Raw genomic sequence first — 25,048 nt, 5'->3', positions numbered from 1 at the left:
AGTATTAAGTGCTGACCTACAATAAACATTTTCCACACCTTCCAAATTCGTGGTGTGTGATAACATAAATTCTACGAAAGTTAACTGAACCAAAGTAGGCGTGTGATAATTGATAATAACTACTCCATACTTAATGAAATTTGACACCTTTATTGCGTTCATGAAATATATTAAACAACAACAATACGTGTGGCATAATTCATCCACAACTCCAACATGATATTTTTGTTATCTGTATTCAAATTATATGATGACTCAAGAACAATTAAGTAGTGACCTGGTTCAAAAAATTGGACTTAATCACTCTAACATTTTAAATGTGTATCAATCATATATTAAGTGTTGACCTGTGAACAACATCTTGCACATAATTAATCACTTGTCATCTGCGTGGTAACCAAGATTACTAAATTTTAGACCACATATGTATTCGCTGTTCACCTGTTATAAAATTTAGTTGCACGCAGTCAAAATTAAGATGATCAACATCCAACTATCACTTCACATAAACCACACAGTATTCCACAAATCAATGAGTAAGCCAAACAAGGAAATTGTCATCAATCACGACAACAATGTCTAAACATAAAAAAAACCAAAGTGACCAATAGAAATCCAAATTACAACATAAATCTACTACTTATTGCGTTTCCTCCCACTAAATGCTGCAAAAGGAGTTCTTATTGCTATACTCTTAACACGCAACCGAGGACCCTCCCTTCGTCGGACATACATGTTTCTTTGTTCACATTCTTGTGTTTCCTGATTTGGAAAATGAACTTCTTCCACATGACCCCGTCACCAGAATTGCCAAATTCAATGCAGCCAGTGGGGTGGTTCGAATTAGGTGTTTGCGAATGACCAACACTTCCTTCACCAAAGTCAGAAAAATTCATTTTCCCCTGCTGGTGCTGGCGCTGGTTCTTCCTCTCAATCATCATTGCATTCAAGTCTTCAAGTTCTTTTTGCAATTCCCCTAGCACACTTTCTTGTTGTTCGACAGCTTTAATTAAGTCAACTATTTTAGTACCCTTACTTTGACATCCGTATACCTCAAACCCTTCTTTAACGAAGGGATTGGTCAGCTCTTCTACAGAGGCAGCAACATCTGCAACAACCTGAAACAATTCACAACAAACTTCAATCAATACAGATGACACATTTAGGAAAAAAATCAAACAACAAAATACCCAACTTACAGTGTTATTTGTCAAACTCCTTTTAATTACATTAAAAAGATTGAGTCAACACACATGATTGCAAAAAATGCAGCACAACTCATCACTTGGATGCACACAAGTCATCATCAATAAATCATACAACTTTAATCCACTTGGGTTTGAAACCACATCAAAGAGATAACTACAGATGAATGCATATTACCCATACGTAATCACCCCATAATCAACTATTCAGTGCCATCACATGAAATATGAAAAAATTGATTCATACCACATGGTTCCAAAAAATAAAACACAGGTCATCACTTATGAGCAAATGGGTCATCAGTCATACATCAAACAAGTGTACTCAAGTTGCCAATGAAACCACATCTAAGGAATATTTACAAATTAACTCACATTATCCAAACAGACTCCCCCAATAATCAGTTGTGGAATAAAATAGTATGGAAGTTAAAAAGATTGAGTCAACACACATGATTGCATAAAATGCAGCACAACTCATCACTTGGATGCACACAAGTCATCATCAATAAATCATACAACTTTAATCCACTTGGGTTTGAAACCACATAAAAGAGATAACTACATATGAATGCATATTACCCATACTTAATCACCTGCATATTACCCATACATAATCACCCCATAATTAACTATTGACTGGTATGAATTCAAAAAATTTAGTCAAACCACATTATTGCACAAAATGCAGCACAGGTCATCACTTGTTAGCAAACAGGTCATCACAATAAAATAAGACAGATTTCATCAACCTAGTTAGAAAACTAGTATTCATGCATCTCTCAAAGCACCAAAATCACAGAAAAGGAAAAATAACACAAACATACCAACCACCGCCTGAATCGAATAACTGAAAGCACCACAAACCCTAACTTCGCAAGCTTCGTGGAGGATTACAGTCTTGTGGTCATTCACCTGTACAAGATAGATGTTAAATTTGTCTTTAAACAATAAGTCACTTCACTATGTCGGCGAAAACCAAAAAAAAATCTCAGTTCCTTAACCAAAAAACCCACAACGACGACTTTGGAAAAAAATACCACAAACCTGTTGCCGTAGTGGAGAAACGCAGATAACAAAAAAACATACCTACGAACTACGAAGCTGAATCCAACAATGGAGACGAAGAAAAACCCTAAATCTGGCAGGAACGTCTTCTCCCTTCGTCTTCTCCCTTCTTCTTTTTCGACTCACTACAACACACGTATTCTCCTTTCTTCCTTTCTCCTTTCTTCCTTTCTCCTTTTGAGTGGGTTTTCCCTTTCTTTCTTTCTTTTCCCTTCTCTCGTTTTTGCTCCCACTCTCCACACGAAACCCTAATTTCCTACCCTTTCAATTAAGTCACGCCCTAACCCACTCTCCACAAACGGATTCTGACCCGATTATTCAAGCCCAAACCCACTCTCCGCTTTTGCCACGTCTCAAGTAAAATGTTTAAAAAAAACTAATTTTAATTTAAAAAATTAAATTCACCTCTGCATGTCATGTCATGGAGTCACTTATGGAGTCAAAATAAGGGGTCAGCATATCATTTCCCATTTAAAAATGTGGATTTATAGAATGGATATTCAATCCATAAAATGTATATCAGATTGAAATCCAAATGCAATAAAATAGATTTTAAATTGATTGGATTTTTATTAAAATGAATCTTAAATGGATTAGATCGGAGCAAAAGTGGATCAGATCAAGAAAATTGGAGTTTTTGCCCACTCCTATTAGCCCATCAGTCTGAGAATATATATTTTTCATTCCAAAGACCTTTGAAGACAACGAGGAAAATGTTAGGTGAAGATGTATGCATTTTGGAGAGATGTAGGATTCAGCATGAGCTTGATTATACCTTTATTTACCTTTTCTTTGACAACACTACAATCTATCTCTGTATAACTTTTAGCTTGTGTAGATGTTCCGATCAAAAGAACCTGAGTGAAACCCTACATATTTTCAAAATAAAAGTTGAAAGATTTAGGAATTGAATTAAGCCCAATGAGACATAGTCTATATGGCACTATTAAAAATCTTCAAGACAACAACCACCTTCTTGTGGCCCCAAAGCAAGAAGACTATTATCACCTAACTCAGCCATATCAATTGTAACTAATAACGGTGATTCAATTTCATTTTGTCTAATGTTTACTACATACCTGGTCTTGTTACAAATCTTGCTTCTGTTGAGAAAATCTGTGATTCTAGATATAATGTGTATTTCACTCCATCTGAATGTTTTGTACAGGACCACACATCATAGAAGGTGATCAGGCTAGGTTGTTGGCAAGGTGGACTCTATGTCTTGAAGTAGTTCAAGGAGTCTATAGTTGTAGCCTCTAGTGTGGATTTATCTTCGTTTCATTTGTCTTCTTTTTCACCTTTTTATGTGTGGCCTTCTTGTTTGGGTCATTTTTTTGCATCTCGTTTAAATTTTTTAGCATCTACGAGATTCTTGGGTACTTTGGACAGTCGTGATATTCCTGATTGTAGTGGTTGTAAACTAGAAAAATTTTCTGCTTTACCTTTTAATAAAAGTATTTCTTCTCTTACTCCTTTTGATCTTGTGCATTATGATGTGTGTAGGTCTTCTCCTGTATTCACCAAAGGAGTTTCTAGATATTACTTCTCTTTTATTGATGATTCTACTAGTTTAACTTGGATATATCTTATGAAACGTCAGTCTTATTATCTCACAATTTTCAAAAATTTTAATGATCTTGTAAAGACCCAACACTCTGCTACTATAAAAATCTTTCGTTGTGACTTGGGGGTGAATACACTTTTAATGATTTTACCACTTTACTTGTTTCTAATGGAACTATACGTCATACCTCTTGCACAGACACTCCTCAACAAAATGGTGTTGCTAAAAGAAAACATTGTCATCTTGTTGAAACTACAAGATCATTCTTGTTATTTGTCGATGTTCCAAGTACCTTTCGGAAGAAGTTATTCTTACAGCAACTCATGTTGTGAATTATCCCAAACTTTCAAACATAAAACCATACTTAATAAACGTAAAAGGAAAACATAATCAAATAAATTAAAAATAAAAAGCATTTACCTAAAGCACTTCCACTGAACCATATACAAAAATGGTATGTTCATTTAAGTTTTCTCTTAAAACCTTGGATGACCTATTCAAAGAAGATACTAAAAAACTATGTACAAAACTCGCCAATTTGTACTATTCCAAGTTGTCAAGGTTATCTAATAACCTAAAAGGCATGTTTGTTACTGTTAGACGTCCTGGGAAAGTACAGCAAAACATAGCATCATATAAAGATGACAAACACTATCAACATGCTTCTCTTCACTAACCAACATCTTTATCCTTTCAATGATGTCTCTAGTCTTGATGTCCTTATTATGGAGCAATGACCCAACTTCATCATAAACATCATTATCAAATAGAACCTCTTCACTTGCTTCACTCAAGGCTAAACAGATGGACACATTTAAAACAGATAATTTGACTAAGTGCTACCCAAATTTTAATGAATTCCCCATTTGGAACCCATCGACTAAGAACCTTTCTTATGAGTAGACAATTAAGTTCAAATCCTTTTACATATTCAAGCACCATGTAAAAGGTGTCACTTCAATTCTAGAACAATGCCTAGGTGTCAATATTTCATTCACTTCAACTATGTACTTTGTTGGCATCGATGTTCAATACAAAACTATATTAAAGTGCAAACACATAAATACCAATTGAAAATACTCTACAATATATCAAACAAGAAAACAAATTCATGACTACAACATAACATTTCACTCACCTCCTTCTGCATTGATGGTTTCACTTTACTGATTGGCTTCTCCACCTTTTGCACTGATGAATTGTGTTTACGTTTACCAGCCATAAGAATGAATAGTAATCAATTCAAGTATGCACACTTCATGCAAACAGCAAAAACACAGTGGAATCCGAAAACATGTTTTCTACACTCAATGACATAATGTGATATGACAAGAATCCACAAAAGGCAAAAAACAAACAAAAAAACCAACACAAAATCAAACCCACATTGACTTAGTTAATTGACTTAATCCAAGAAAAATTGTCAACATAATCATTTCAGAAACAACAACAACCAAAATAAGAAGATAGAAACTTAACCCTGACCTCCACAACCAAATTTCAAACAAAAACTCATCCTCATGTTTGCATTTTGCAGAAGAAAAAAAAAAAGACATCACAAGCAATACTCAAAAATAAATATAGCTTAGCAACACACACCTTTCGAAGAAGCGATCCTGATTAGATTCCACCATAAAGAAGATAGCTACAAACTCTCGCAACTACAAAGACCACACCACTACAAACAACATCAAAAATCCCTCATTTCCACGTCAATGGATATGGAGGCTGAACCGTCAGAGTCCAATTGGATAACCCACATTGTTGCCACGAATATGGGCTTTGGAGAAGAACATGGATATGAAGAAGAGAAAAGGTTTTTAGAAGAACACTGGTTGAAGAAGAAGAACAGCGATTGAAGACGACAAAAAAGGTGCTCTCCAATTCAACAACGTGCTCTCACCTTCCTACCTCCCACTTTTTTTTCAAAGAATGTCAACGTGGAAATTCAAAAGAATTGAAGAAAAAAAAATACCCAATCAGCTACCATGTTAGGTTATAAGTGTGGTTGTCAAAAATTCATGTTAGGTTATAAGTGTGGTTGTCAAAAATTGGTTGTCAGAATATTATCATTTTCCTTATCTTAATACCATTAAAGTCGGTTCAAGGCATCAAGCTATCACCAAACATTAAGGTTATGGCTATTGCTTAGTACACCCTACAATTACTAACTGCACCATGAAAAGAAGACCCACCATTGCACACATCAATGCCTCATGCTAAATCCATTGTCACGGTCACAACAGAGAAAGAGAAAAAGAGGGAGAATACGGCAAAGAAAAAAGAGAAAGTATGAAAAGAAAAAACTCGCTCCAGGTAGTTTTTTTTAGAACGTGTATATTTATGTATTTTGACAAATTCTTTTCGAAACATATTTCATATTTCACATGTGAGAATGTGTAGAAAAAATTATTTTTGAAAGACATTATATGCTTTATATAAAATTTGTTCCTTAAATCTTATTTTAGAATACCTTTTCTGGAATTTATTTCCTACGATTTTGGAAATTTTATTACAAAAATTATGTTTCGAAAATGTAATTTCAAAAAATTCTATTTTGAAATTTTCGTTTTAAAAATCTTATTTCGAAAATTTCAAAAAATCTACTCTGAAAAGTTTCCAAATATATATATATATATATATATATATATATATATATATATATATATATATATATATATATATATATATATATATATATCGGTAGTCACTCATTCAAAGATAAAATGTTCATTTTAGAAATTTGTGGGTGTAGGAAGTAAAAGCCTTTGTTATGTACGAAAGTAGAAGTTTTCCCAAGGCAAAGGAAAAAACAAAAATGATAAAGAATAAAATTAAAAAAAAATGTAATGGACCTGCTTAAAATATAAATGAAATATATTTACCAAATACATGATCGGTCCCCATGATAGTCCGGAGCCTATTGCTTCCTGCACTCACACTGAGAGAAAAAAAATATATCTTTTAGGACACTGCAAAGAAAAAGAGAAAATGATAAAACGCTCGTACCGAAAGCTTTTTCAGAATGTATTGCATGTGTTCCAAAAAAACTTATTTCGAATTCGACATTTCAGAAAGTTTGTTCTAGAAATCTTATTTCAAAAAATTGGTTCCAAAATACAATTATGCGTTCCAAAAGTTTATTTCTAGAAATATTATTCTGGAAATTTTCATAAAGTTTGTTCCAAATCATAGTGTACTATGTTAACATTTTTTAATTTGGGTGGAATTAAATGTTATACATGGCTTTTTTCAATGTTGATGATGAGTGATTATAGTTTCTTCAAGAGTCAATTTGTAGGTGTGGAAAGACAATTTAAAGGATGTCGCTATTAATATTTATAATATTCTTATCTTAATGAATAGTTACGTGCAACTCTATTTGATTGTTTATAAAAGAAAAATATCATAATTTGAGACAAAGTTGTGTTCATGTTAATCACTTCATCTTAGGTTTTGAGAGTTTTCACTTGTTGACCAGAGTTCTAATGCTACCAAAATTAGAAGTTTCTAGAAATGAAACAAACGATGATACAGAAAGATAAAAAAGATTATATCAATAAACATCGATTGCACAGATTACAAATAGTTTACACTCTAAGCTACTTGTTTCATATAGACAATGAAACAACATTGACAAGAACAAAAGTAACAAAGAAAAAGCTTCATGATACAAATAGTCTCATTTGCAACTTTCAATGATGTTTCCTCTACTTTCTGCTGAACAAGCTTCTCAATTTCCCTCTTTCCAACCTCTCAAGAAGCTTTTTAGCTCCTGGAATCTCCATCTCCGTAAGCTTCTTCAGATACCCGATTGCTCCATACGAAATCATCAGTTTCTTACACTTCTTACATGGAGAAAGTGATCCAAGGCACGAAACTGCATACTTTTTGGCAGTGTTCTGAGGGCTTGGATCAAGCAACTGCACAAGATTTGGCACACTTTTATCATCTTTCTTAACCTCTCTCCGATTCTGAGACAGAACCATTAGGCTTGAAATTGCTTGAGCAGCAACCTCTCTAGCAGCATTTGTCTTAGCCTCAAGCATCTTTATAAGAAGAGGGATGCACCCAGCTTCACCCACCATTTTCTTCATCTCCATTGAGCTGCAAACTCGGCAAATGACAGAAGCTGCAGCATGTTGAGCACCCAAAGATCCACACTTCAGAACATGAACCAAACGGGGAAGCAAACCCAGAGACACCAAAGTTTCCTCAGAAACTGATCCAACCAGATTCCTCAATGCCCCAACTGCAGATTCTTGAGGAAGTGGACCATCAAGATATGTCAGAAGACTTCTAACACCACCTTCTGATATAACACACTTTCTCAAATGCTCATTGCTTGAAGTGAGATTCTGCAAGCACTCTGCTGCATACTCTTTGGAACCTAACAAAATTCCACAGCTAAGAAGATTGATCATAACACTTACAATCCCTTCTTCAGCCAAAACCTGTCTCACCTCAGGAACAGCTGATACATTTGTCAAAGTACATGCAGCTGCAGCCTGTGACACTGAATCTCCACTCTGACAAAGCTCAATCAATGGCCGAACACCACCATGTCCAACAATTGCACGTGTTGTTTCTGCTGACATTGACAATCTCTGAAGAGACACTATAGCCTTTTCTTTACTTACAGCATTACCAGATTCAACAAGTCTAATAAGAGGTGGAAGAACTCCTTCAGAAACTAACCATTGTTCACAGCTCCCAGATTCCACCAGAGAGCATATAACAGTAACTGTCTTCTCCCTTATCCTTGGAGATGTTGCTGTGAGCAATTGAACCAAAGCAGCAATGTTCCTCCTGCCAAGAACAGCCAAAACATTCTTCTCATCCTCTTTCATAACATCATAGAGTCTGTCCAAAGCTTTGTGCTTTGCTTCCAAGTGACCAATCTGAAGGCGTGCTAGAAGTTCTCTTATGCTGTTGTGTGTTGCAATATCTGATTCTGCCATAGAACCTAACACGTTTAATGGCAGAGTAGCTTCACCTAGCACACCGGTCTTGATCAAGAGACCACAATCCTTCAAATTCAAATCCAGTTTCCCTGTTAATGCATCAAGATCACTCTGCATCCGAAGCTTACCCTCGTACTTCTCCTTCACACACAACTCTGCCAATTCAGTGGCTTCTTTAAGTGTCTTTGACACAGCCTGCAATTGCTCCTTGCAAAGAGCGTTCTTGGAGAAACAAGGGTGGCTAGACAAATCCGATAAACAAGACGGAATCTGCTCTAATTTTGAAATGATCATCTTCCACCTACCAGGGAACACTTTAACCTCTTTTGCATTAGCAAGAGCCACAGGAACAAGTTCCTGTGCATGCAACAACCAGTTCTCTCTTGAACAAGCATCATCAACTGCTATTGCAGCTTTACTAGCTTCCACCATGATTTCAAATTTGGACAGAGTGGTGGTGAAGTAAAATTGAATTGATGTCAACAAAGCTGCAGAATAGAAGAAAACCAAGCTCAGAGAAATGATGGAGATGCCAAATTGTAGAAAGGCAATGATACTATAAGCATAGATAATTTAAAAGTTGTGGAGCAGTTGCAATCATAAAATACGTAAATTATAAATGAAGACTCCAATAGAAAATTCTCAGACAGTAAAAAGAAATAAAAAAGGACAAGACCAACATCAATAACGTCGAGCATCTTATGATCACACACAAATCTTGTTCGAAAGCATGGCTAAGCCATCATCAAAACTGAAGTACCTAAAGATGCCCCACGAGGCTTTCTTTCCCTTACTTTAGAGCAAGTAATCATTTAATGCCCTTTGGAAATTCCAAATCATGGTTGATGATAAAGGGTGTTGATGAAAGTGAGGGAATTGGCGTCTAACGGCACTATTAAGTCCAATTAAGGAGCCGTCGGTGGATAATATTATACAAATCAAACACATTAGACCAAAAAGACCCACCCCAAACATGGCATAAAATGTAGTAAAAGGCCCTCTCAAGGGGTACTTTTGTCATTGACACAACAACCTCCTCCAACTTTACTTTCCCACCATGAAAATGAAGGTTGGTTGGAGAGAGTCTCAAAGGTGAAAATTTAGGAAGTTTTGTTTGTCATGTTGATTCCAACCCAAATCAAGGATTCCTGTTTCTAAAAGAGAGGCTCCTCAAAAGTGGAATTCTTCGCAGGGTTTCTCCTTCTTTCTCCTCATAAAGGCTACCGGTTTGAGAAAGGGAAAGGCTTTACTTTGAAGGAAAGACACAAAACAAAAGTCTCTATCTTCAAGTTGTATTACACAACCCAATTATATCCAATGAATAACCCATTACTGTTTTTATTTATCTTTGTCATTTCTACTATTAACATTGATGAAAAATCAAAATCATAAATTCAAATAGTGATATACCTTAAACCAACTTGATTTGCTAAATCTTCAATGAATTGATCCTGTCATAAGCTATCACAGCTGTTCTCCACTGTTTCTGCAACCCAAATGACATGAGAGAAAATATCAAGTTCCACGCCAAAAAGGCAAGAAAAAGAATGGAAATTTTCTTATATGTAGAAAGAGAACAAAGCAAAGAAGCAACAAAAACAAACACAAGCACATGAAGAACCAACCTTTAAGAATGAGTAACTAAGGAAACAAGCTAAAGCTTTGCATAGCTTAATCTTCAAACTTGACACTCTCTATCACACTATAGTGTGCTTCAGAAATAGCTACAGAGAGCACCAACCACCCACCAACACTGGCAAATGGAAATGCAATGCTTCCAAACTCATCAATCAAAACACAGCTGGATTCACTCCAAAACCATACCCTTCATTTTCTGAGAATCAGAAACGTCTCTGTGTCATAATTGAGAAACAGACACGACACACTTTAGGTGAAAGTGGTGATCAAGTTTGAATCGAAAACCTGCTACAAAGTGTATTAATAAAAAACTCAGCTTCACAAGACGACACAACGAGTAAAATACAAACAACAACGTTCACACACATATACTCACTATTCAAAAATCAAATTTTCACCAACGTGGAGGCCAGTGTCCGTGCTGAGGGAGAAGGGAGCTTATGTTTAGTGTAATGAGGCTTAAAGGTCGAGCAGGTTCGATGATCGGACGGTGGAGAATGCGGGTTGGACAGACAAGGTTACCGTTGGGATTTGTTAAAATTTGAAAATGCTAAGGATTTCTTTTGTACGTTGCAATGTGATGACGTGTAGACATTGCCACGTGTGATGTGGGGACAGATGCTACTTTTCAAAGGGATTAAAGTGAATATCCCACGTGTGAAGGGAACGGATCATGAGGAACTGTTCTCTTCAGTTCACAGTGATCAGTGTTATGTTTTTGAATTTGCAAACATTTGACATTGTTTTTGCACCGAAATTACGAAAATACCACTGATTAGAAGTTTGGTGAAGCAAAGCATGTGATGTTGTTGGCTTGGTAAGCTCATAGAAATTGCCACTGGATTGTTAGTTCCAATTTCTATTTTTTTTATATATAAAATATTGTCAATCAGTATGAAATTTTGAAGAACTAATAAAGAAAATATTTGTATTGACAATCATGAAACAAGAAATCATAAAAAAATAAAAATAATTACTAAGTTAGAATTAAGTAACAGGCCACATGTTAAGAAGATGTGGTAAATAAAAAAAAAAAACTCACACTTAAAAGAGAAAAATGAAAAGTTATAATTTAAATGTTAATTAATGAAATCTTAATGCCCAATTTCAAATTTGTAAACCAGTACTATAGCAGAATAACCTGATACAAAATCATTTTATAATGCTCAGAGTGGAGCTTAATTTTAAATGAATTTAAAATATTACATGAAAAGATCATTTTGTAGGAAAATCTAAATTCTTTTCAAAATTATGCAAAGTAACATGAAGTTTCTTTAAAGTAAAATTTTAAATAAAACGTAAATAGAAATGGTATACGATGAAAATTAAATTACTTTTTCTGAATAAAGAATTTGAAGCACAAGAAAATTCGAAGTGTTTTATTAGAACAAAGTATTTCAAAAAAGAAGTAAGTTGATTGAAATATTACGACATAGGTTTTGTTAATGACTAAGTCGGTATTGATATTTTTAGAAAAAAATCTCCTCGTATAATACAATTGTTTACTTGGTCTCTAAGTAAAATAAATAAATAAAAACGACGGAATTTTTTAAATCATTGATTATTTTTCTCATAAATTAAAAACGTAAATTCTTCGAATATTGTTAAAATAATTATAAAATGTTATTTAAAAACTTATCTCGTTTCTTCACAATTTGCGGAGAAATAGTAACAAACCAATACAGAGACAGAATGATTGAGGAAGACATTTATACACGCTTGTTTTGAGTTGTAAATTTCAGTGTTGACCAAAATTTTTGAATGTGATTTAAATTGATAAGAATCACAAATTGATGTTTTGAATAGTTGTATTGTCGTTATTATATGTTTGGTCAGATTAATTTGTAGAATTGAAGGTGGAAAAAAAAGGCTCAGTTTTTCGTTCAAATGTGTTTTGTTTTCCACACACGTATCGTCGAAGAAAAATGAGATGCGAAAACTTTTTTCCGATAAAAAATAAAATATAAAACAAAGTTAGTTTTGCTTATTTTAGCTTTATGCTTTGTGTTATTGACTAATCATATTATTAGTGGATCCCATGTTGTTTGTTTGGTGGATTGTTTGTTTGGTCTCTCTTTGTAACATATGAATAATAATTCATTTTCAACCTTGGACAATTAATAATATTTGTCTTCTCCGATTATTTTTCTTTTCTTTTTTCAATTTTTTATATAATTTTCACATAGTATCAATTATTATATCTATGATCATTACTTTCCAAATATCTTCAACTTAATTTTTCTATTTTTCATTTCTTTAGATTTTTTCTACTTGAATTTCCACTAAATTCTACTACCAAAACTTGTTGATGTGGTAGTAACATGTTCAATAAACGATTTGTCGCAGAAAATACAATACTAGCAAAGTTTAATTTCAAAGAAGATGAAGTTTCTCACAAGTTCATTCTTGAATTGTGTAATAAGATCAACTCTTGGTTGTATGGCTCTTGACCTCAATAACTACATCGATCCTCACCAAAATAGAAGTATTGGAACACTTGCATTAAATCATGAAGTGTCTACAAACATATTATGTTTCTCAAACCTGAGTTAACATTAGAAAATTGAAGTTGTAGTTATGAACAATCAAGAAAGATAAGTCAATAAAAGAAATTACTTTTATCAATGAAGCAAAGTATCGATTTATTAGTTGTCATTAGATCACCAAATTCGTTAAAGGATCACATGAAGTCTATTCTTGATGAGTTCTTAGAAAAATTTGATTCTTTTATCATTTCTATCACGTCATAGTTGGATTCATAAATAATTTATTGGAATCCTATTTTTGGCCCAAAAAGAATATTTGAAAAAAAAATTGAGACCAACTTGATATCATGCAAATAAAGCTACAATTAGAACTCAGAATATAAGTTATGGCAAAGGCAAACTAAATCTCAAAACTATAGAAGGTTATGGTTATCATGGAGGAAGAATTAATAATAGAGGTGGTTTTCATTCTAGAGAAAGAAACTCAGTGGAGAGGTATTAGCCAAAACATGTGGTCACATAACTCAAATTCAAGACCACAAGCTAAATTTTGTGATAAAATGGTCTTGTAGTTGGTGATTGTTGACAAAGATATAATCGTGAATTCCAAGTAACTATACAAATTAAAAACAATCAATTTGACGCTCAAAATAAAATTCACAATAATCAAAGAACTTTTACTACTCTTATTACTATCTTGGATTCATTATGGTATCCAAACAATGGTGTTTCTCATCAATTTTAATAAATTGTACCATAATTTTTTTTTTATTTGGTTCATGTCTTACCTAATTTTTTATGTAACAATATTTATATATGAATATGTTATCTTCATCATATGAGTTATCTTTGTAACAAATACAAAATGAATAGAAAAGAAGTATAATATTAAATTCTATCCGACATGTACGAGTTCACCAAATAAATAAAATCAAAAAAATTATGTATATTAACTACTACGATTGATGAGACAATGTTAGATAAGTGGATGGATGGAAATTGAACAATCCAAGCATATGCTAACATTATTGAATTACTTAGATACTTTGACTTTGTACTTATTGTAGAAAATAATGTAAAAAAATAAATAAATACATGGAAAGAGAGATGGAATAAAATCCTATTTGTTTAATGAGCTAGATGATTAATGTGAAATAAATTCACATAAGACTTTGAAGCTAAGAAATTTATAAAAAAAAATGAAGTGTTTTATTTAAAGAGTATTTTAAAAATAAAATTAATTAATTGAGATGTCTCAATATTATTGTTTTTGCTAATAACTAAGTGGGGATTGATATTTCTAATAAAATGAAGTGATTTATATAAAACGATTGTTTACTTGGTCTTTGGGTAAAAAACAACCACTGAAAAACGACAAATTTTAAAATCAGGGATGAAATATTTGAGTAGGAAAAATAATTTAACATTTTTCTCATAAATTAAAAACACAAATTCTTCAAATATTATTAAAATGTTATTTAAAAAAACGTATCCCATTTTTTCGCGATTTGCGGAGAAATGGTAACAACAAACAAATGCAAACAAAATGATTGAAGAAAACATTTACACACGTTTATATCTTATGAGTTGTAAATTTCAGGGTTGACAAGAATTCTCTAACGTAAATTAATTGATAAAAATAAAATTGATGCTTTGAATAGTTTTGTTGTCGTGAACATATGCTTGGTCATATTAATTATGTAGTTTTGAAGTTGGAAAAAACTCAATTTCGTTTAAAAAAATAAAAAAATAATTCTACACTTGATCTAATAATAATTTTAGTGTGAAAAGGTTATTGTCGTCATATCTCACGTGTGAAACTTTTGGTCACTGTCGCTGTTTTTCATTTTCTTATTAATTCAAAATCGCTCACAGTTATACGTCTCTCACATCATTGCCTTCTTTCATAACTCAACTTTTTCTTTTTTAAATTAAGTCATCAAATCGAAAGATCAAAAAGAGTTTTAAGTCACTTTTAGTTCCTATAATATTTTACAGATACACAATTTTAAAATTTTAATTGTACATTTGTTTTTTAATTTTACATAAAAATATTAATATGAATGTGTACGTGAGATATTAAGATTTAATTTGGAACTTTACTATCGATATCGTACATGAATAATTAATTTCATGTCATTTATAGTATTATCATTCATTCAATATTTAATTAATTTAAATACATGTATTTATCGTAACGTACAAATAAGAAAGATAAAATAAATTTCATAAATACTTATCTGAAGTAAAAAAAATATTGTATTCGATGATTTTTCCAAAAATATATTAGCAACTCGATATATCAACGGTATATTAAAATTGTTTAATTCTAAATATTTAAATGACCAGGTAAGTAATTAAATCCTATAATAACTAAAATTAAACATACACAAAACAAACAAGGACAAAAAAATGAATTTAAACTTAAAAAATATTGGAAGCAATATTTCTTAATATTTATAAAATATTAACGATACTTCAATATAAATAATTACAATAACTCTTAAACTATTATGACGTCAAACCAATAAACATAAATAAATTTTTCGACTTATATAATAAAGCAATGACAACAAAGGTATACAGAATAAAATATAGAATCTTCACACAATATTTACTAATCACGTATTTATCTACATAATGAAACATAAGCAATGAAGAGCAGCCTTACCTTCGGTTTAAAATATGGCAAACAAAAGAACATTTTTCAGCAGAAGAAAAACCATAACTTGACATGCAGCACGATTAACAACATCTAGAATGTCTTTAACAATTTAAGGTTCTAACCAAACATAACAATATATAAATACATTACTAAGTTTGAGTTTTTGCTGCCAAACTATGGACTAAAATAAAAATAAAATGGTCTAACAACAATTTCACAGTTCTACAGTTTTTCCTCAAGAACGTGATCTTTCTCGGGGTGGTGGAGACCGGCTGCATGAACAGTAAAAAAGTCAGAAGAACATAACGAAATAGCACCAAAAACTATTTAAGAAAACAAAACAAGTTAATTAAATCAAACCTATCATATCTCCCATTTATCGGACTTTCAGCTCGTTCATACTTGGGGCTTCCTTTTGTTTCTGGTCGGGAAGATGGATTTGATCCATGACCATAATCTGGGCTACCCCTACCTCTACGATATGGACTGGGCGATCTACCACGACCATACCTCCCATCAGGCGAATCATGACCTCTTCTTTCAGGACTGTATCCGTTCCTTCTATCTCTGTCATCATCATCTCTTATGGCATACTCCACTGTGATAACACGGTCCATAAACTTGCTGCAAATCAAGCATTAAACAATCAAAAAAGAGGGTTAAACTAATAATTAGCAAATATATCCCCTCCCCCTTACCTTCTTTACTCATGTTACTGAATTCAGAGTATTTCAAAGGGGTAAAAGTTCGGGGAATGGGGAAACACGAAAACTGGTCAATAATTGAGAAGGTGATTACAACCTCAGGTTGGTCGCCTCCAAAGCTCTAGTAGCATCCTCTTGTGATTCATACTGAATAAAAGCAAAATTCCTTCTGATCCTTATATTTAATATTTTCCCATAAGGGTCAAAATGTCTCTCCAGATCCTTTGGCCTGGCGTGAACTGGATCAAAATTAATAACAAACAAAGTTTTGGATGGCCTTGAATTAGATGAAGGTTTTCTGGAATCACCACCACCTGACCTTCTACTGTCACGTTCTTGCTACAAATCAAAATAAAAAGACAGTGAACGTTAAAAACTTAAATTTTGAACAATAAACCAGAATTACAAAATAAGCAGCAATTAAAAGCACAAGTTCATTTGAATAAACAAACATGTGTCAACTAGTGAGACTAGCACAGTTAGTATTGATTTGTAGTATGATTAAAAAAGCATGTACACAAGGTAGTATAATAACTATCATTGGTAGTAATCACAGTACAATTTACTACCTACCACAACCTACCTTAGTCCACTCAACACGAATCCGGCGTGCCTTTCTACCAAATTCTGTTCTATCAAGCCTTCTGATTGCATACTCAGCATCACGTTCATCTTCCATGTAAATGAAAGCAAACCCTAAGAAACAAGAATGTTAAACACAAAAACAGCACATAAATACTTAATTTAAACATTTGAGGACTCCTGGCATGAAGACAATTTAGGAATGATGGCGTGCATCAACTTTGTTGATGAGATAAAAATTCAAGATAAATCGTGAATAAAAACTGTCAAGAAGTACCACAACACCTGCCACAGTTGCGAAATCATCATGGTTTCTATGTTGAAACATGTTGGAAATTGAACACTGAGCAAAAGTCATGAGGAATGAAAAATCAATGAATGCTGAGGAAATGCAGAATGGCAGGGCAAGGACGGATCAGATTATTTCTTCTGGAAAAATACAAGAAGGAGAAGCTGGGGCACATTCTAGAAAAGAAATGCAGAGAAGCACATCCATCCAAGAAGAGCATGGACATTCCAACTTTCCAAGTAATCCTGCCACAAAGAAATGATTGAGTATGGGGGTTCATATCTTAATGACAGTTCTCTTTCTTAAAAAGGAAAAGAAAATGTACATCCATTCAAAAGAAACTAGTCAAAGAACATCTTGACCCTTTCAAGAATCAATTGAGGATAGAAGTCACGGTTGACAATTTTGGGATGGTAAATCATGGAAGAATCAATGGACTCCGGGTTGTCAAGCCTGCTCCAATTCACGTTCAAGACAAAAAAAAAAAAAAAACAGAAAGTTTTAAGAGACTAACAAAAAAGCATCTCATCCCTTATATCCGGTGCGTTAGAATACAAGTTTGGGTTAACACAAATATGAGGATTTTACTACTTATACTCTGCCAAATGTGCAAAGAAAATAAGTGACAACTTAATTCGCTTAACAGTTTCAGAGCAATGAATAATTTTCTTCCTTTGGTTTCCTGTTGTATCCAAACCGACATCAGAAAAGGGTCAATGAGTTCTATGATTCCTTTAAATGGTTGTACATAACATTTTCCTGTCCCAAACATGAGACTCAACCCAAGTGCACAATTTTATCTCAACTTCCACATCCTCAAACACCGCCATTCACTGTGTAACGCCAGCCAACCTGCTTCCTTGCAACAGAACAAACTCATCTGTGAAACATCAAACCTTCCAGCTCATACAACCCGTCCAACTACCACGAAGCAAATTCAGCACAACAACAACCAAAACGTTTAAAACTATCACAGCAAAATTTCAACTTTGCCACCCAATATACCAAACCCATCATCAAAAAATCACAATCCAGAACATATGTAATCACAATTGACAATGCAACAAAAAATTTGTCCTGAGAAAGAGCACTAATAAACTAAACAAAATTAAATTAAGAAAAAAAAAATGAAAACAAAGAATGATATACCAGATTTCATGTCGACTCTATCGACTTTCCCGTATCTTCTGAAGAGCCTCTCCACATCAGATTGACGCGCGTCGAAATCCAGGTTCCCACAGAAAACAGGCCTCATTTTATCCTTCAGCAAAGTCAAAGCTTCGGAATCCCTTTGCACGCGACCTGCAACGCAATGCAAGGAAAAAACAAGTCGTAATCGCAGATCGATACCGATGAGATCGAAGAAAAAATTTGGGATTGGACGGATCGCAGGTGGAGGAAGAAGGAAGTGAAGTAGATCTGATGTTGGGTGGAAGAATCGGTACCTAGCCGGAAGGGCGGAGGGTTTGCGATAGAAACCCTAGGCGTGAGATTGGGAAATTGCGATACAAGAGAGAGAGTAAGAGAACGTTGAAAAGTGAAAAGAGTGAGGAAAAGAAGGTAATGTTCACATCAAATCATAAAGCCACGTGGCATGAAGTTCCTATCTATCTTTACTTCAAAAAGTATTGAAACTTCTGTATATTTTGAAAAGAAATTTTAAACATGTGATATTAAAAAAAGTACAATGATATATTTAATATTGGTCTTTTTATCAGAAAAAATAATAAATTAAATTAAAATATTTGGGATACTTTCACATAAGATCCTTTTAAAAAAAATAACTTGATACTTATTTATAGTTGCAAATATGTTATAAAATATAGACACATGTAGTTATAAAACAATTTTAGAGACCCTTCCACTACATACTAATTTTAAGGTTACATAACCTTTTATGCAAAATTTTTGTGTTTTGTTAACATAGTAGACATTATAACATTTTTCTAGTGGTTGTCCACCCTTCTTTCACCTGATGTAGCATTGTCTATCGTCATTGCATATGTTTATTGTCACCCAATTTCATTCTTGTAATTTATATTGTCATGTTGTGTATTCCATATAAATAAAAAAGTTTTACTCTGTTGCACTCATATCCCCTATAAAAAATAGAACATAATTTTCCCAACGCTTCCCTAACACTCTTTTCATGTTAGAAATGTCCTTGCTTTGTCCAATCCAGTTAAAGGTGGTTAGTCTACTTCCTTTAGGTTGTAATCTTTTTTTCCATTTGATGAACTTAGTGCATTGTTGTCGATTTCAAAGCTACACCATTGCTATTCTTTCCATTTCAGTACAAGACTTTCATAACTTTCTTTGCTTGGTTCAGTGCCTCTCCAAGATGTTTTTCCCTGAATTGTTTCTATCCCTACTTTCATACAAAACACCATGGTACCTACCTAAAAGTACATTATATTTAACAAGTTGCAAAAAACATTAGTGTTTGCCCAATTTACCCATTTAGAGGTAAATGACATTAATGTAGATATAGGATTATAAGAAAATAAGTTGCATAAAAGATGTTAAAAGCATCCCTAAGCAAAAGATAATAATTCTAAGTTGTTGAATTTTGTTATGATAAGTATTTTAAGCATGTTATAGGTTTGGATATACACCAAGCAGAATATGTGAACTTCACTTTAGTGTATTTACTGGTTATCCATCCCCAAGTTTTCAACAGAGCTAGAGTGAAGATCTCTATAGTGTCTACCCTTTTGTTCCCAAAGATGATTCTATTTCTTTGGCCCCAAATACCCCCACAAAATTGTCACCCATAAACTTCTTCAGATTGCATTTTTTTTCTATTTAATTCCAAATTGTAAAACTGAAAGAAGTTTTATTTTGTTTCATTGGGGATCACTATGGATTGACCTACCCATTTACTACAAAGGTTCCACATGCTCTACATTATGTTACAAGTAAAAAATAGGTGGCTAACATTTTTCGTTGCTTGACCGCACATTACACAAAGGTTATTGTCTAACCTTATCCCTCTTTGGCTTAAATTGTTTATAATTGGTACTTTATTCAGTAGTACTTTCCAAGCAAAGTGTTGGGCAAAGGGTAATACTTTAACCTCCCATAAATAACTATACCTCAAAATCTTCCCTCTGGGTTAAATCTTGCAACTTATTATATGGTGATTTAATAGTATAATTGTTTGATTCTGCATCTTTCCATTTTAGTGTATCCTTTATCCCCCTATTAAGTGTTATACTTGTTGGATGTTCCATGAAATTGTTTTATTGGGATACTTCCCATTCAAACCACCCTCTTCTCCACTTTAGGTTCCATTCCCAAACATCCACATTCCAACTTCCAAACTTCTGTATCGTCCCTTGCTTATAAATGGAATTAAGATATAATCTTGGTAGATCTCGTATATAGGTTGCTTAGTTTTCCATCTATCTTTCCAAAAGTCAATTGTCTTCCCTTTTCCTACTTTCCATTCTATGTTTCTTGCAAACTAGTTCCCACGTTCTCCTTCACTAATTACATTCATAATATCCTACCAACATAATGATTTATGTATACTATTAGTCCTATAATTCCAAAATCTGTGTATTCCATATTTGGATTCCAAAATGGTTTTACACAATCCTTCCTTTTCTATTGTTATCCTCCATCTCCATTTTCCTAATAACACAATGTTAAAGCTTTTGATATCTTTTATGCCAAAGCCACCATCCTCTTTTGGTTTACAAATATTTTCTCATTTTACCCAAGCTATCTTTTTGCCTTCACTACCCCACCCCATAAGAACTCTCTTTGTATTTTCTTGACTTCCATCTCCACTTTTGTTGGCATCTTAAACAATGAAATATAAAATAAGGGTAAAGCATTTATAACATATTTTAGCAAACATATCCTTCCTGCAAACAAAAGATTTTTCCCTTTCTATCTTGTCAATCTGCTCCTTACCTTTTCTACTACCATTTTTCACACGTCATACCTTCTATGATTTCCACCTATAACCATTCCCAAGTAAATGAATGGTAGATTCATGATTTTGCAATTCAACATTTTAGCATATTTTTGTATTGTATTAACTTATATTCCCACTCCTCCTATTAAGCTTTTTGAAAAGTTCACTTTAAGTCCAGAAGCAAGCTCAAAGCACCTTAGGATACTCTTTACAACAATAAGATTTTTTTGTTTTTGCTTCACATAGGAATAAGGTACCATCTGCAAATTGTAACATGTGGACTAACACCTTTTTATCCCCTACTCTTACCCTTCCAGTAGTTGTTTCTTTGCTGTCATCCTTACCATTTCAGCTAGCCCTTCAACAACAATTAGAAATAAAAACGGGAATTAAAGGGTCACCTTGTCTAAGACATTTTGATGGTATAAACTTTGTGGTTGGGCTACCATTAACCAACATTGAGATAGTGGAGGATTGTAAATTTTCCTTTATCCAATTCATTCATTTATTGCAAAATCTAATTCTTTTCATCATATAAAACAAGAACTGTCATTTCATTGAATCCAATGGTGGAGACTAAAGGGGGCCATGGCCCCCAATTTTTTTTATATTTATATAATTTTAAATATATTTTTTAAAAATTAAATATGTTTAATGTATTTTACATATTTAATATTCTAAAAACATTATATATTTATATCTATATATAAAGAATTTTTTTGTCTATATTTAATTTTCAATTTTACCTTCTAAATTTTTTTTAAATAAAAATAATTATTTTATTAATATTATCTTGATATTTTTTTATTTAAATATTTTTTATTTGATTATTTTTTTAAGAAAATTAATTATTATAAATGAAAATTAATTATTATAAACTGTAAAAATTATTTATATTTAATTTTATAATTATAATAATAACAATAATTATAGTTATTTTATTATCATAAAAAATTTAAATACAATGTTTTTAGTAGTTTATATAAAAAAAATTGAAATTACTTTTTCGGTTCTATTTTCGTTTAATAATATCAAGTTGGTCTTTCAGTGTTTTTTAGTCTCAATTTAGTCCTGATTGTTAAAAAAATGATGCAATTTTGTCATTTTTCGTTAAATTTCTTGAATCAAATGAAGGTTTTTTCATCAAAATTGAAGTTGTGAATAAGAATGGTTTGCTTTGTTAGTGTAACTGACATAATTCTAGTGTCAATTTTGATGAAAAATACTTGCTTCACTTCAAAAAATTTAACGAAAATGACCAAATTGCATCTATTTTTAAAAATCTGGACCAAATTGAGACTAAAAAAAATTAGAAAACCAACTTGACATTTTTAGACGAAAAAATGGACCAAAAGAGTAATTCAATCAAAATTTAGGCACCTCCAAGATATTAGTTGAAGATCCGCCATTGATTGAATCATAAGTTTTCTCATAATCAACCTTAACTATGACACATCTTTTCTTTTTTATTTTGATTTTGTCTATAGTCTTATTTGCAACCACCACATTATCAAACAACCATCTGCCCTCTGAGATGGTTGAGGATTGTAAACATTCCTTTATCCAATTAATTCATTTATTTCAAAATCCAATCATTTTCATCATATAAAACAAGAACTATCATTTCATTGAATCATAAGTTTTCTCGTAATAAACCTTAACTATGACACATCTTTCCTTTTTTCTTTTGATTTCGTCTATAGTCTCATTTGCAACCACCACATTAACAAACAACCTTCTGCCCTCTAGGGTTGCAGATTGGGACAAACCTATAACCTTATGTAATACCCTTTTAAGCCTTAAGGATAAGGTTTTTGATATAATCTTATAGATACATCCTACTAAGGAAATAGACTTATGCTCATCTAAAAGTTGTGGGTTCTTACATTTTGGTGTGAGGACAATGAATTATGAATTACATTTAATATTGTTATATTTAATGTTGGTTAATTATGTTTTTAGTTAAGAAATTGTTTCATATCTCAAAGTTTAGTCCTATTTTGTTCTTATATTTAAAAAATGCATAAATATAGTCCTTCTCATCTAACGACATTAGAGTTTTTTGGCCGTGACAAACAATGTTGTCATGTGTTGTGTGTTCAAGTGTGTGTCCATGTGTACTTTTCTTTTCCCTTTCGCCATCTTTCTCACGACACTTCCTTCTCTCCCTACCCCACCCTCCTAGCCTATTAACATCCTTCCTCTTGTTATGAAGGGATTGTGAAAATGAATTCAAAGTGGGGAGAAACTTTATATGTTTGCAGAAGATGTAGATGGCGTGCAAGTGGGACTCCTTGACTTAAAGGTGGTGGCAATGATTGAGATTGATGGAAGAGAGGGAGAAGAGAGAGTGGAAGTTAAGGTTTTGTCATTTTTCAATTTGGGAGAAATAGTAAACCCTATTTGCTTTCAATTTCAATCAATTAAATTTGTTCAATACATTATATTATATTATATATCTAGATCAATATCCATCCTTGTCCCCGTCTACATTCCTGTTAAAATTATTAATAAATTATTAATAAAAACAGAGTTGTACCCTTATTTAGACAAACTTTTTGTGATGGTTCTTTTGAGAGACTTCTAAAGAGTTCTTGTAGACACTTTCCCTTGTACTTAGTAAACATTATTTGAGGGTAAAAGAGAGATGATTCTTCCATGTGTTGTAATGTTCTCATCTAGTATGAGGATCTAAATCGCTTTAAGTGTTGAAGCAAAGATGTAACCCCTTTGGAACCCTCTTGTATTGGTACTATTTTATTTATAAAAGAATGTTTTCATTACATGTTTGTTAATTAGTTTATGTTTGTTTTTGGATGAACTAATCACTTGTCTTATATCACTGGCTTAGGATTGAGTGGGAACTGGTTCCAAGTTGTGATCCAACTAATTCTCCTCTTGCTTTTAGATTCTAGAAATAGATTTAAGGCCCTAGCTAGTTATAGAGTTGTGATTTTAATACAGGTCATTCATTCAAGCAATCGTTGAGGAATCATACGAAAGTTTTATGATCTTAGGCTATAGGTCCAAGAATGAACCTAGAGTTACATTCAAAGAAAACTCCCAGGACATGATTGATTGTATTTTTATAAATAAAATTTGTAGCAATACAAAAGAGGGATATAATGGTGAAATATAGTTTCAACACGACTTTTAACTTTGAAATCAACCCTTGCTTAAATATGTTTTTAACCCAACCTCATCACCTTAGGTTAATACTATTGTTTACATTAGATCTATTTTTTGTATACTCTTCATGCAACCTAAACATTGCTTTATTCAATTCAAACTAGTTAGACTTTGTGTTTTCTACCAAATTCATGTGGATACAACACTTGTTGTACTACAAACTAGCCGATATACTTGTTGAAAAAATTGATTGCATTGGACCATCAACAACATACACACTCAAAGATGAAGATTCTCGATTTCAAAAATGTCACATGCTTTCGGAAATCACAACGAAGCACACCTTCCTAAAATCACATCCAAAAACACAATGAAAGACAAACTGTCAACACCCAATTTCGTTCGAGTGAATAAATTTATTTTCGAAAAAAATAGTTAATAGTAAATAAAAAAAGGTGAAATAAAATTATCTTCAAAGATTTTCAAACTTTAATTTTAGAAAAAAAAAAGAAAAAATGAGAAATTAAAAAAAGAAAAAAAATGAAGAAAGAGCCCAATTTGTTATTAATTATCGCACTCCTTCTCATAAGTCCAATAATCAAACGTTTTTTCTACCCTTTGTTCCTGATAAAGAAATTAGTGATATGATTCCAATAATTAGAAGCAATATATATTCATATGGTTATAATCAATATTACTAATTGTGATTGATTCTAATAATTAGAAGCAATATCGCAATATCTCTTCATATGATTAGAATCAATATTACTAATTGGGTTTGATTTTGTGCTCTGATTTGTTATGATTTGATTCTCATAATGTGCTG

General features: G+C 32.5%; 2 protein-coding genes and 1 long non-coding RNA gene across 10 annotated transcripts; all 3 read right to left on the bottom strand.

Annotated features, from left to right (window-relative positions):
• Nucleotides 1-473: 473 nt before the first annotated feature.
• LOC146883342 (uncharacterized) lies at nt 474-5,810 on the bottom strand. 4 transcript variants are annotated; one of them, XR_014985325.1, is made up of 4 exons: nt 5,440-5,810; nt 4,979-5,031; nt 2,033-3,142; nt 474-1,118 (listed from the first exon to the last, which is right to left on the bottom strand). It is a non-coding gene; the product is annotated as an uncharacterized LOC146883342 (long non-coding RNA). The 4 variants fall into 4 exon arrangements; XR_014985326.1 differs by having other exon boundaries at nt 2,033-2,120; nt 5,440-5,785; XR_014985327.1 differs by lacking the exon at nt 4,979-5,031 and having other exon boundaries at nt 2,033-2,120; nt 5,440-5,785.
• Nucleotides 5,811-7,369: 1,559 nt separating this feature from the next.
• LOC114165726 (uncharacterized) lies at nt 7,370-10,808 on the bottom strand. 3 transcript variants are annotated; one of them, XM_028050303.2, is made up of 3 exons: nt 10,430-10,808; nt 10,215-10,290; nt 7,370-9,292 (listed from the first exon to the last, which is right to left on the bottom strand). In XM_028050303.2, the coding sequence occupies exon 3, from the start codon at nt 9,234-9,236 to the stop codon at nt 7,551-7,553; it is 1,686 nt and encodes a 561-aa protein (XP_027906104.2). In that variant the 5' UTR covers nt 9,237-9,292; nt 10,215-10,290; nt 10,430-10,808; the 3' UTR covers nt 7,370-7,550. The 3 variants fall into 3 exon arrangements, with proteins under 3 accessions (XP_027906104.2, XP_027906103.2, XP_027906105.2); XM_028050302.2 differs by lacking the exons at nt 10,215-10,290; nt 10,430-10,808 and adding an exon at nt 9,565-10,103; XM_028050304.2 differs by lacking the exons at nt 10,215-10,290; nt 10,430-10,808 and adding an exon at nt 9,485-9,618.
• Nucleotides 10,809-15,673: 4,865 nt separating this feature from the next.
• LOC114167180 (serine/arginine-rich splicing factor RS40-like) lies at nt 15,674-18,767 on the bottom strand. 3 transcript variants are annotated; one of them, XM_028052173.2, is made up of 6 exons: nt 18,614-18,767; nt 18,318-18,470; nt 16,881-16,993; nt 16,395-16,636; nt 15,954-16,217; nt 15,674-15,865 (listed from the first exon to the last, which is right to left on the bottom strand). In XM_028052173.2, the coding sequence occupies exons 2-6, from the start codon at nt 18,421-18,423 to the stop codon at nt 15,829-15,831; spliced, it is 762 nt and encodes a 253-aa protein (XP_027907974.1). In that variant the 5' UTR covers nt 18,424-18,470; nt 18,614-18,767; the 3' UTR covers nt 15,674-15,828. The 3 variants fall into 3 exon arrangements, with proteins under 3 accessions (XP_027907974.1, XP_027907976.1, XP_085524503.1); XM_028052175.2 differs by lacking the exon at nt 18,614-18,767 and adding an exon at nt 17,165-17,413; XM_085668377.1 differs by lacking the exons at nt 18,318-18,470; nt 18,614-18,767 and adding an exon at nt 17,157-17,413.
• Nucleotides 18,768-25,048: the final 6,281 nt, after the last annotated feature.

Source organism: Vigna unguiculata, chromosome 10, assembly GCF_037176805.1.
Source record: "Vigna unguiculata cultivar grain cowpea cultivar isolate G323 ecotype 2 chromosome 10, ASM3717680v1, whole genome shotgun sequence".
Classification (NCBI taxonomy): Eukaryota; Viridiplantae; Streptophyta; class Magnoliopsida; order Fabales; family Fabaceae; genus Vigna; species Vigna unguiculata.
This window is presented reverse-complemented; position numbering and strand designations above follow the sequence as displayed.